Genomic DNA, 13,627 nt, shown 5'->3' with positions numbered 1-13,627 from the left:
AGGAGAATGACGATGACGGCAAAACTAGAAATAGCATATGCCAAAAAAGTCAACGACCAACTGAAATTGCTGTATGAAATCACTTCCCTTGTTAAAATCACTTCCCTTGGAAATGGATGTTTGGCACGAAGCGAGGCCTGTCCCGTTGCGTCTAATGTACGAAAAACTGCCCACGAGCGAAATATGGAGAAGGACAAAGAAAGATAGAAACGCGTCTCGAGAAAGGCGAGGAAATACAAGAAGTCCGGCTCGTGTCTAAGCGCGTCTAAGCGCGAGCGAAAAAGTCAGCGACAGACCGGCTTGGAGTGCGCCGTGGAAGAGGGATAAGACAGAGAAACTGGAGAACTGTTCTCTCCAGCGACTTGTCCGATCGTCGAGGAGAACTGCCGTGCCATATTTCTGCGGCGCGCGGAGTCCTTCGAGGAAACCTGCGCATGAAACAAAAAAAAATAGCAGTGCACGTAGTCGCGATCGGATGCGATAACAAGTTTCGCGCAAAATTGGCGCCGATTGCCTGGTTGTAAAAATTGCTGGAAAAAAAGCTCTCTCCGTGAATTGTGTTGGATAACACCTCGTGAGATTGCAATCCCCGCGAAGGGAAAAAGCACGATGCAATTTCGCCGAGCGTACACACCGTTACGCGTTTGTTCGGAATGGGATTCTGCGGACTCGCGCTCTCCAAAATCGCGCGGCGATCAAAACGGTTAACGCGCGCGCGCGCGTGGGTTAACAAAAGAGAAAGATCGCGCGCGACGATTAAATCGAAGTAGGTTCCCGTGGACGAACGGGACGACCGATGTTACGTTGGAGGATATTGTTATCTTTACGTGCCTCGCGAAATTTTCTTAATCTAATCCATTCAATTAATCTATTATCCGTTCAGTCCGCGCTTTATAATTACATTTCCCGTGCGCTTATCTCTAATCCATGTATTTTTCACGGATAAGTTCGCTGGTGCAACGTAGGAATATATATATACGTACACGCGAAACGAGAACTACATCTCAACTGAGAGCGCGAAGCGCGTCGATTTGTTGGCAACACGCGTGCTTGGAGGCCAAATCTAATCTGCGATCTGCTGAGAAGGTCTAAGTACGCGATATGCACTCGACCTCCTTTTTTCTTTATGCAATTGCGAAAAGCAAGCGGAAGGACTGCAATTCTGCTTGCTGACAAGAAATTATGCGTTTTCGAAATGTCTCTCAAAAAAGATCGTTTACCGTTCGGTATAAGTTTTTCTTATAAATCTAGTCCTGAAAATTTATTTAAAAATTTTGAGAAGAAAAATGTTAGAAATAACATTTGCCACAAAGAACGTCACGATGTGTTTTCTGTCTCACACCTGGGCATAATTTGCATTTGGTACCGCATGGAATCGCACCTGCTGATATAACGGTTTTCGCGCTCAAGTGTCTTCAATGTCTTCATCTACGTTTCTCAACAATATCGACATTAAACATGCTCGTATCATTAGTAGATTATAACGATTTAGTGACTGCGAAGAGGGAAAATTTTTTACCAATTATTTATTTGTTAAAAGTGTAACGGTATAAGCGCAACGTTTTTTATCTTAGGCCTTAAAATGGTAAAACAATAATTTTTTCATAAGTGATACGTAAAGGTATGTGAATTGTAAATCAGTTCTTTAACTTATTGGTCATAAAAACTGTAGATCGAGTTAATTTATATGAATGATAAAAAGCATACTGAAACCGAACACAATTGTAAGTTCAAGAATGCGTAAAATGGTGGCAATTAACAAACGCTATCGAAACCGTAAAGTGCAGAACAGCATAATCCATATAATAAAATTGTGAAATAAGAAAGCTTTTTTCATAGATATATGCTATTGGCGCTATTAAGCATGAAATAATTTTTTATTTTGCATAAAATGTATAACAAACGTATGCAGATAATTATAATTCTGTGTATTAACAAATTTTTATCAAACATCCTGTAAGAAACATCCTTAAATAATTTACTTAACTCACACAGTGCCAAAAAGTGATTTGTTCTGTATTTTTTCAACTTTGATCACGTTTCTCGTGCTCGTAACAACAAAGCAACACCATGTATGAAGCGTATGAAGCGCATAAGGTCGGAAAATGGGGCAGCCGGTTGCCTTGAGGGCGAACAACGAGGTGCACTTTACTTTCTCGTCCATGCGGGACTTTCGTAAAAATCTTGTCCCACAAGCTCACGTAAGAGCCGGCCGACCAGTCGAAAAACAGAAAGTAAACTAGCGTATGAGCGAGCAGCTCGTATATGCAGGCGAGTACACATAGACGCGGGTTATCGTGTCTGCATACAAGTGCTCACAGGTACAAAGCGAAAACGGGCGTGGCTGACGAAATCGATCTTGGATCGGATCGAACGAGAAATTTGTCTTGTGGCAGTAAGAAACGAAAATGATATTATGCGTTTCAATAAGAAATATAATTTTTAGTATAATTATTTTTTATACCTTATTCGTGTGTATTCTTTTAAGCTAGAATGTCTCTTGTGAATGGAATAGAGCACCATTCTCTTATAAATTAAATTTTTCAATTTTTCCAAAACGTTAAAAACAATTTTTTGTAATTTACAGAATATATGAGCTTCTCACTGAAAATATTTCTAAAACGTACAGGAATCTTCCGCATTAAGATGTGCAAGGATTTGCTAACTATGCAAAATAAATATTTATTCGGATATATCGTGACTATCATGATAAATCATAATCTTGTTAGACATATTTCTCTCATGATTATATATACTACGATCCGGTTCTTCCGATCACGATTTATATCTTCTTTGTATATAATATCTTGTTAGTACAATAAACATAGCCTTATAAACCTTTTCATAATGAAAGCTTCAAGACTACTTCCTCCATGCAGAGACTACCGGTCCGAGTGTATCTTCAGATGCGCCTCTCTCGCGACCGGCTCTTCTTCGATGTTAGTCTACAACCGACTCTCGAGAGAGCACGAGATAAAATGTTTTCACTGAAACGTACACCGTACACCAGCGTGCGTACAAGATTCAGGGAAGGAATATGCCACTTATTACATAGTATTTCGTAGAGTACTTGAGATAACGAATACACGATGTAAGCATAAAATGTAAGAATAAAAAAAAACAAGGATATAATTTAATGTACAAAATCGCAAAATGGACTATCTCTCAATTTTTTTGGCCCATTCGTTTCCCTAAAGGAAAAACATTATGGGTCAATCACCTACGTATTTTATCTTTAAAAAAGAGAAATACTGAGGCACAAAGATATCAAACGGATCGAATTGCTGCCAAGCTTTAACGCTCCGTATCTAATCGATCACGGAGCGTTAAAGAGTCTTGGGAAAGCAATCCAATCTATGTATTTTTCTCCTTTGAAATATAAAAAGGCACGGGATATCTGAGATTCCTTCCGATTTTTCTCTTCGTCAATTCACGATGTTTACCAGCGTACGCTGGCCGACGCGTTTAACTTGGCTGAATGAAGAAGAGCATGAAATAGGCATCAAGTACCCTTGAAAGAACATGAGATTTCGCTTTTGATAAGATACGTTAATTCATACGGCAACGCGTTCCGAAGGCGATTCGAAGGATGAGAAACGCGGCGTATTAAAAAAAAAAAACGCATTGCGAAGAGAAAATCGGCGATGGTTCTTGCGAAAGGAGGAGGCATCAGATGGAGGAGGAAAAGGAGGCGGCGGGGAAAACGAATAAAAAGGGACAGGTGAAAGAGCACTCGCGTGCATTTTAGCTACTCATCTCCCGAGGTCATCTCGATACGGACGGTGGTCATGGGGGAAAAGTAAACCCCCCCTCTTGCTAATTAACAGCTATGGTACTACTGGTTACACGCCATTCGATTCTTAACGTTGTTTCTCCCATAACTCACTCGCAAGATAATAACATTTTCGAGTCATCCAATTGATGAAAATAAATCTTAGTATTTATGAACTTATTTGTGCGTCAATCATTCAATTTATAGCATTAAGATTCCATGATGTTTTATTTTGCATAGTATTAACTATCAGTTTGCCGATTATAATACAATACAATACAATACAATACAATACAATACAATACAATACAATACAATACAATTTAATGATTACAATACAATATGAAAGACACTAAAATGCTTCTCTAAATGGCTCTAATATAAATATACCGTATAGTTTTTTTCTTCACACAAAAGTCTTACTTTGTGAGGAAATTATATTCTCGGTTTTAGGGAAAAATGATTTAAGGTATTAGGTTTCCTCTACAAAGCTATATTTGATAATGTAATGTCTCTCATTAATGAACCATGTCTTGTGCTTTAGCGTCACGTATCACGAGAAGTCGCCTTAAAATGCGTTCAGTGTCGACAATTACCTTTCCGGATGGAAACGCGTCTGTCACGCTCAAGTAAGCGTACCTTTCCGGCTCGAATATCGATACACCATGGCAGGCACAGGTCGATGACTCGCAGAGTGTTTGAGAAATTATCTATTCCTCCTCCACGCGCAAACGTGACATTATCTTTCCCGGAGGTATGGCAAGCAGGTATGCTCCTGTCCCCCACTTTAATATCATCGGCTCGCTCATACCAATTGTGCAAAAAGCAATAGTCCATAATACCAGTCGCAACTGCGGTAACAGTTTCATTCCGCCTGTTACCGCGGGACTCGCCAGACTCGCTGCGTGGAGAGAAAGAAAAAGGTGGATGCGAGAGTCCCGGCTTTATGTTCTGGCAGGCCAGATGTTCCGCCTCGGAAATATCGTGGCTTCGTTGATTTAACCCTTCATTGATCTCGCGTGAGAAAAACCGAATACTCTTCGGAATTGTGAAGCTTCTCTTAAAACTACATCGCATTTCTTTCAGCTCCTTAAATAATTCAAAATTTTTTTCTTTTAAAGGATACTGAGATGCCTTTTGAATTTTAAATAATTAATATCTAATTGCGGCGTAATAAGTTTCAAATAATAAAGTCAAATAATAAAATCTTACTCTTCGATTAACTCAAATTAATTTTTTGCCTGAATTTGCATTTATTTTCATCTATTAATATTAATAATGTTAAAAATTAAGTTATTATAAAAAATGCAATTAATGTCAAGTATTTATGCATTAAGGTAATTATGCATGAAAGAAATGCAGCAAATAAGGACATATAGGAAATATTGTCACAACGCGAAATAGCTCAAACATATGCTTGTCGCTGCATGCAATACTGTGATGCTAAGTGCATGAGTTGTTTTTCACGCGTCGCAGAACAAAACATAACTTCGAGGATGGCTGACCAATGAAAGAAATGACATTCATAAGTACATGGATTGTTGCTGGAAAAATACGCTTTTATTTCGAGAAGATCATGCACAAAATAATGCCTCGTATTCGCAACTATCAACCGCTTTTATTCCTTTCAATTTGAGAAAAATATACGTCACGTGTCACTTGTTATTAATTATGCAAATTGTCACTTCTCAGTACAGATGACTAACGGCGCGAACGATATTTTGCGATTGAATTAAACGCCGCAGCGACGTAATTATGCAACTAGATAGCATTGTTTCTTAGACGATCTCTACTTCGTATTACACGTGTACATATCGTAACAAACATTTTCAATATTATTGAAATTATTCACTAGTCAATTTCTTTATAGATCAGTCGATTACGTAAAGGATATTATTAACTTTTAATAAAATTGCTTGATACTGTTAATCACGTATCCTGTCCAAGTATGAAAACAATATTTAATTATCTTATTTGTTGTATCTAAGATATTAAGTATCTATAGACGCAATAAATAAATTAATTAATGTATTCTAAAAGTACACGTACCATTTGTAAAATAACACTATATACATTGGATAATCCGGATAATCATAATAATTCTAAATATAATTAGTATACATACCTAACACTGAATTAATTATGAACTTTCTACAATTTACAATTCTGCAACTTATACACAAATATATATGCATGTGTGTGCATATACATATATTTGCTTATTTATTATATTAAAGGTATTGCAGGGATAGTTGCGTACGCGCGCGAGGCACTATCGCACGCGATCTTGTAGCTAAGCCGACCGCGTGTGCATCCCGGGGTCACGGTAGATGCACTGCGGATGCATCATCCTTGTGACTCCACCGGTGCGTCTCTGCGTTGCACAACCGTGCACCGGCGTTGTACGCTAAAATTCAACGCGTTATTATGACGCCGGCTACGGCAGGTATACGGTATCTCGAGTGTTTCGATACACGCGTAAATCATTTTCGTAACATCTTGCAGTGCAATAAGGGTATTATTATTCGTATAGAGGATATAGGTGTAGAAATTATAAAGTTCATGAAGATTCCCATTTTGCGATAAATACCTATATCTGATACTAGAATATAAGCAACGAAAAATCATGTAATATTCAAAAATATTCCACTTAGTATTACGTGTCTAAAGATACTGCAATAATTTCATTTATAATTTATACAATCAAGTATTATATGAAAAATTAAAAAGCTGTGCTAAATATATATATAATATAAAGTTATCAATTACAGATATCAGAGTGTAGATAAACTTCATCTTCTCTGACAAGAAGAAGAAATCCTGTCGATCTGGTTAAGCAACATTGAGATAAACGCAGACCGGCTGTCGATATAACGATCGATCGCATCTCCCGATTGTCGTTACGCACACCGAATCTTCCGCGATGACGCAAAACATCCTGCGTAACCGCGGGAACGATTAAAAGGCGCTTATTAGCCGCGATTCGAGAGGAGAGGTATGGATTATGGATCGATACGAGATGGGATCTAACTATTTTTTGCGCGAAAATTACGTCAAGGAAAGGAAAGTGACACGCTCGGCGGCCTGCGGCGACGGCAAAATTTTCACCTCGCAAAGAACCTGTCGCGGCGACGATGGCGGACGGGGATGTCAAAGATTGAAGACGATACGCGCCAGCGAATGCGATGACGATCTGACACCTATATAATCTGTGATGCCAATGGAAAGATTAGATAAGGAAACACTGGGGAAATCGGATTGTGCGTGAAAACTCTTCGAGTGCGCTCGTTTGGTCAAGCGAATAAATCCAACGACTCTTAATCATTTATATAAACCGTTTCTATAAACATCATTAGTTAAAGTTGAGTGAAACTCCTTTATCCTCCATCACTTCCTATTTCCATTGTTGAAAAGATGCAGAAAATACTTTGAATTATGGGCTAATGGTCATTAACCATCATGAAAATTGATGGAAACAGTATAATTTGTTTACGGTCCACTACACGAAAGATTATCTAATAAATGTTACAAACCCTAAACTCTTATCTTATTCTTATATCGAGACCTTTATCTTTTACGTAAACATGTATACTTACTAATGCTACAGATTATTTTACAATATCTTTAACACAAGAATCTATCTCCTTTTCTTGTATGTTTACTGTACTCCTCTTCTAATAAAATGTAAATATTACAATTATAAGAGTACAAATAATGTAAGGAGTACAATTGTAAGAGTAAAAAAATTATTGTAAAGTATTTGAAAAGTTAATGATTTTTTTACTGTAAATAAAATCTCTTTTGTGTAATATTAGATATTTATACCAAATTATATCTTAAAGATAAAATGAATGAATCCAATGAATGAAACAAGTTGAAAGAATAGTTTATACGATAATTATTGTCCAGTTTATTATAATGACTTGGTTGCAAAATAAAGACGGCATTGCAGGAGATAAAATAGTATATATAATCGTGTACGCGGTTTTACGCGCAAAATTACGCTAATATCGTTCATTACGCGCAAAAATTGCTTCTTATGATCTTTTGTTAGTTGCAATACAAAAATTTACGTATAAAAGTCAAATAAAATCTCGCTTCATGCTTTATGACGTTCGTAAAAAGAAAAATTGCACATTTCGTAGATTGAAAAGTGCAGCAGACGTTTTAGTCTCACATAATACCGACATAAGTACTCTTTTATTCATACAGGATGTCACATTCATATTTAATTGTAATATAAATGTCAAAAATAGAAAAATTTGTTGCATTCTATATAATTTCCATAATTAAAATTAATATTTATACTATATAAGAATATATAAAGTATAGAAGATTTCGCTAAAAGATATGAAGAAAAAGCTATGATACATATATGTATAACGTATATAAAGTAATGATTTCTATCTTCGTTTAAAAGTCAAAAAACTTCATTGTTCTATCGATCCGAGATAGATAAAGTCACGATCGAAGGCAAGAAATTGCGAGGGAATAAAGTCTCGAAAGTTCCTCGTAGCGATGTGGGCCAAATACTAACTAAACCAGTTGCTCCAGCACGCAAGAACGGCGAACGCTCGAAGGAGCATGGAAAGTCACGCGCCTGTGAGAAATCCACGTACTTACCATGCTCGAATAGTTATATAAACTATTACCGGTCACGCAGCATAGCAGAATCGCCAAATCCTGAATTACAGAATGGCTAACGAGCCAAGCGTAGTTGCCCATAAAAAAAAAGAAGCATATAATTTAGTGAATCGGCAAATTCTTAAAAACGCATTCTATTATCATTGGTTCCGTATTTTCACATGTGCATAAAACATGCCTGTCAAATTATTGACAATCATTGCTGCCTATTTTCAATATGGTCATTACTTTCAAAACGAAGACCGCGCGTGATGTAAAGATGAAACGAGGATTGTCCCACTTAAACGTTAAATTTACGATGACGATACTTCTCGTTAGCGCTTTAACGAAGAGGAAATGTTATGCCAGCTGTTATTAAAATAACATTTCGCAATACGCGTGCAACAATATATCTTGTTATCGCTTTGCGCACAATTTCCAATTCATTTCTTTACGATTATCCAATTTCTCTCGTTTCTCTCGATTATCCAATTAAATCTCAAAGATAAAATAGTCAGAATGGATGAATCAAGTCGAAAGAATAGTTTTTACGATATATATTATTGTCCAGCTTGTTATAATGACTTGATTGCAAAATAAAGGCTACATCGCGGAAGATAAAATAATATGTAACCAAAGTATCCCACGCTATTCAGTGTGAATATTCGCGTAATATATTAAGAAAATTTTTACTAAGAAAAGAATCTTGATTGAACATAATGTAAATAGCGCAATGTTGTCAATTACATGTTTTCGTAGCTACTTAAAATCATAAAACTTATTTTTAGGCAGTCTCGTAAACAAGGTAATTAGATAATCCGTGTAGTGCGTAATTACAGCGCATGTACGTGCAACGAAAGCGATGATTTATACGCGAACGACCGTAAAGTTCGTTCCTCTTACCTTCGCAAATGTTCGATCCGTGTATCACTCTCCGCGGCGAGCAGACGGCATAAGCGTGCGCGGGATTACTCGCGGAATTGCGCAAATTTATTCCCATTCGTAACACTTGTCGATGCGGTAGAAAGCAATGATACTTACAAGCACCAAGTAATGATACTTATAAATCCTCTTGCATTACTTATAAATGCACCGCTATAAATCAACGCGAGTAAATGTAACAGAGTCCACGTGCGTTTTTGTTTACTGTGACTATATCATTTTTATCAATCATTTAGCACATTTTTTTTTAAATTACTAAATACTTTTAAGTACTTTTAAATACATCTACCTATATAATAACATATATTTCAAAAAACTTAAACTTGCCTTGATAATGTATGCAATTATAACAGCTTATTAATTTGTCAATCGATATCAATCGCATCTTTAAAATATTTTATTTCAAAAATTATATTTTGTTCACTGCAATCATGATATAACTACGTAATAATATGACATTGTTGCTTGGTAGGGAAAGAATCATACGGTCTATTAAAAAATATAATATATGTAAATTGCACTAATTATGTAATTTACGGAGAATGCATATATCGCGATTAGTATCAACCGGCACTTTGTCAGCAACTAAACCGACACTCGAGATTGTAGCTAAGAAAGGCAAACCCTAGGGAAAAGTGTAGCGTATCGCGACCAAGACGACGTGAATACGAAGTATTCGATAACATAATCGGCGACGACTGGTTTTAACATAAAACCAGGCGAGCCATTGTCCAAGCGACAGAAGAGCCGAAGCACGTAGCCTCCCTTACGTCATTGTGATAGCCGTCCTTCGCGAAACGTTTTCTGTTTCAGGATTTCTGGTTTTATGTCGCGCCAAGTTTCCCTCTTCGGGTTCTCTACTTTCCTCTTTCATGACATGTATTTCATAACATGATATATCAAGTTCAATTGTATATAGTTGAAATATAAATCGTTTAACGTTTCAAAATTATCGACAAGCATTACAAAACGAAAGATAGCTTCTACGATTATAATGTAGATAATAAAGTGATAGTATAGAGAAGAATAATTTTAGAAATAGCTAACAAATACTCTCACTTTTCTATATTTTGTTCTACATATTTATATATCTATGTATAAAGTGAAAAAAGAGGTAGAAATTATATATATTACAAAACAATCTGGCATTTTGTTTTAACTTGTTTTTAACTTTACATAAATCGACGCCGATATTAAAAAATAATTAATAGACATTTCTGACATTTTATTATAATTAAACATTCGGGACATTTGATTTTTAGAGAAAGATTCTTTCTCAGCCAAATGTTTAACGATTTAACATATTTTTCTTAATGGAAATAAAATAAACATCACAATATATACCACACAAATACTACAAACTCCACCATAAATTCTGTTCAAAAACATAGTACGTAACGTAAGAGCAGGAATATAGAAATCCAAACCGCAAACCCGCAAGCCGTAAGTTTTTCAACTGTCAAGTGATGGTCCGACAGACTGTCTATCGAGGCAAGTGTTAAGCGGCACTTCGCGTGCAATTCCCCGACCGTCGTAAAACGTGAACGTCAATTCACGCTTCTCAAGCGATTCAATTCCCGGCTTATGGTAAAAATCATTAGCGTGGCAATCGTAGCACTAAATTGCTTATCGATGCACGAGGATGCGTGGCAATTAAGCATCCAATAAAGTGTCACGTCGTTATGGAAAGTACTTACGGTCAGCAAGCGTAACGTACATCATAATATTGCTTATTGCAACAGATCCGGGCTGCTCTTGGAGATGTGTTTATTTCTGCCTTTACATTCCACTTCACATCAAAAGCCTCGCAAATACTTTGAATGAGACATCAACGCGACTGTATGTACGTATCTGATGGAGAAATTTGCAATAGCTATCACGATTACGTAAAAGAAAATGTACATCTGAAGGAAAGATCTTTCTCTTTTCTATCCTCTCGTGTTTTATAAGCTTTATAAAAACATCAATTACTTTTGCGACTTTCGAGTAAAAATAAATTATGAATAGAACAACCATTTAATAGGCGATGCAATTTTTAGCTTTATCTTATTAAATATGAAACTTTGCTCATTTTATAATGAAGAGATAACAATGACACATGTCGGATTGAATTATTATCTTATCTATACGTTGACGTCTATCAACGTCAATGTTGCTCAAGAGTAACGCGGTACGCGGAACGAAATGGAAAGGATAAAGGCAAAAGGAGAGTGTAGGTACAAAAAAAAATCTGCGATCCAGGAGATAGGCAACCACGTCACGTTCATTCATCCCCGCGTTATGCAAGCGGCTTATACCCAGTAATTAACCTATCCGAGTGCACTTTCCCTATTTTGACACGCCAGCACGGCCCGTGCATCGTGCTCTTTCTCCGCATGTTGTTGTAAACATCCGTAAAATGATCAATTTTTGCTTCTTGCAAATAAAAACCATAACGCACCATGATATTGACTCTCCTTCTAAATACTTGCCGCACAAGTGCTCTTTGTCTAACAAATTACACGCCACACTCTCGTTACGTAAAAGCGTTTTTGCCCCGCGCAAAATGTTTCAAAAAAAAAAATCGTTGGCCTTTCCTTCGTACGAAGACTTCGTAAGAAGAGAGCCATTCGGGTCTGACGTTGCTGCAAGTAACAATTAGACTACGCGGAGAAATGCGATACCAGAAGAAAGCTCTCCTTAAGAATCCAGCTACAGCTTGCCACAATGGCTGTATCTAATGACCAACCGCGGATGAGGTTCCACGATTCCAACCTCGGTTGTGTCCCGTTACGTAAAACGCCGCCGTAAGAGCGTCTCGCATCAGACACGCTCTCTCGCGCATCGCGTATCGCGCGAGACTCCACAGATATCGGACTGATCGGACATCGATCACGGATTCTCGGGCGAACGATTTTCGGGGGCTTACCTTGCCGGAGGTGGGCGAGCCGGACGTCGGGCTGAGACCCTGTTGCAGATGATACATCTTGGAGTTGAGCATAGCTGGAGGTGCGCCGAGGCTACCCGGGGCGACAGCCACGCTCGTCATGGTCATTTCCCGCGATGGTCGCAGACCTCAGTGTCTTCGCAGCACCAGCATTCCGCGCCTCTCTGCCTTTCGCACAATCTCGCATTCTCAAGTCATGGCGAATCTGTAACCGACAAGTGGAAAAATTGTCTCCTTTAATCATGCTGCTGGTAATCATCAATGTTGTCGCATCTCTTAATACAGAAATAATACATATCGGGTTTTTAATCAAAAACGTCTAATATAAATTAGAAACATTCAAACAAACTTTTCAATATGAAATTAACAGAATATAAAACGCACTATTGCTTTATAAGGAGCTTTATATAAAATTAATATTATTTTCTTTCTATCTTTTGTTGATATCCCTAAGAGATATCGTCCCAAAACATAAATAAATCTTTATTCTGTGCCATGTTTAACTGTACTTGCGTTTCAGAAAGCTATATTTAGGTACGATGCTGATTGAATTAAAATTATAGCGAAATCTACGTTACAACGACGAAATGATGAGTTCGGGTTCGACAGTAGCAAAACGGCACTTCCTTGCATAATCATCGCGATAAATTACGGCACCTGACAATAGTACCGTGCAATTTCTCTCGCCAGGAGATCACGATTGCACAATTTTCGTCGCGCCAGACGAGATATTCGGTCGGCCGGACCTAGAAAGCGTCCAGGAAGTGTTAATTCGCTGGAGTTACGGGCTTCGATGTTACGTGCATCGGAGCACAGACTAGTATATCTCGCTAATTCTATGCTTGGCTAGGCACTCATATAACATGTGTAATTGTCATTTATTTTTTATATGTATTTCTTATTTTTGTCAATTCATTTCCACCAGAGCGCCAACATTCATGACGTGACAATTCGTTCGTAATTTTATCACTTTATTCAGTCAAGACGATGCGTGTAGTTGTTATTTTTTATAGCTTGCTATGCTCTTAATTTGCAATTTCATATTTTTAATTTATTATTTCATTTCACAGATACGCAGATTACACAGATATACATCTAACTCTATAGTCTTAGATACAATATAGATACTTTTAAAGTTATTTCTTCACATCAGCAATATATGACGTACATAAACGCATAAATACAAAATTTAGAATATGAATATTAAGTATAAATAATAAAAAAAAAACACGTAACTATGTTATTTGTAGTTACAAATCACTTTGAAAATACAGAACGCAAACTCAATTTCAATCATATAATATATTGTTTAATAAATCAATATAGATATCAATATTTATATAAAAAAATCTTACGTAACCATA

At 37.0% G+C, this 13,627-nt stretch overlaps 1 protein-coding gene across 1 annotated transcript in view; it reads right to left on the bottom strand.

Moving 5' to 3' along the window:
• The window catches only part of LOC112452962, a 35,733-nt gene extending 23,368 nt beyond the window's left edge, over positions 1 to 12,365 (bottom strand). Inside the window, exon 1 of the mRNA XM_025013447.1 lies at positions 12,246 to 12,365. Within this exon, the coding sequence (XP_024869215.1) occupies positions 12,246 to 12,365 (120 nt within the window). The remainder of the gene's footprint in view (positions 1 to 12,245) is intronic.
• Between the last annotated feature and the right edge of the window lie 1,262 nt (positions 12,366 to 13,627).

The sequence above is a fragment of the Temnothorax curvispinosus genome, unplaced genomic scaffold (genome assembly GCF_003070985.1).
Source record: "Temnothorax curvispinosus isolate PA1 unplaced genomic scaffold, ASM307098v1 QBEX01003877.1, whole genome shotgun sequence".
NCBI classification, from domain to species: domain Eukaryota; kingdom Metazoa; phylum Arthropoda; class Insecta; order Hymenoptera; family Formicidae; genus Temnothorax; species Temnothorax curvispinosus.
This window is presented reverse-complemented; position numbering and strand designations above follow the sequence as displayed.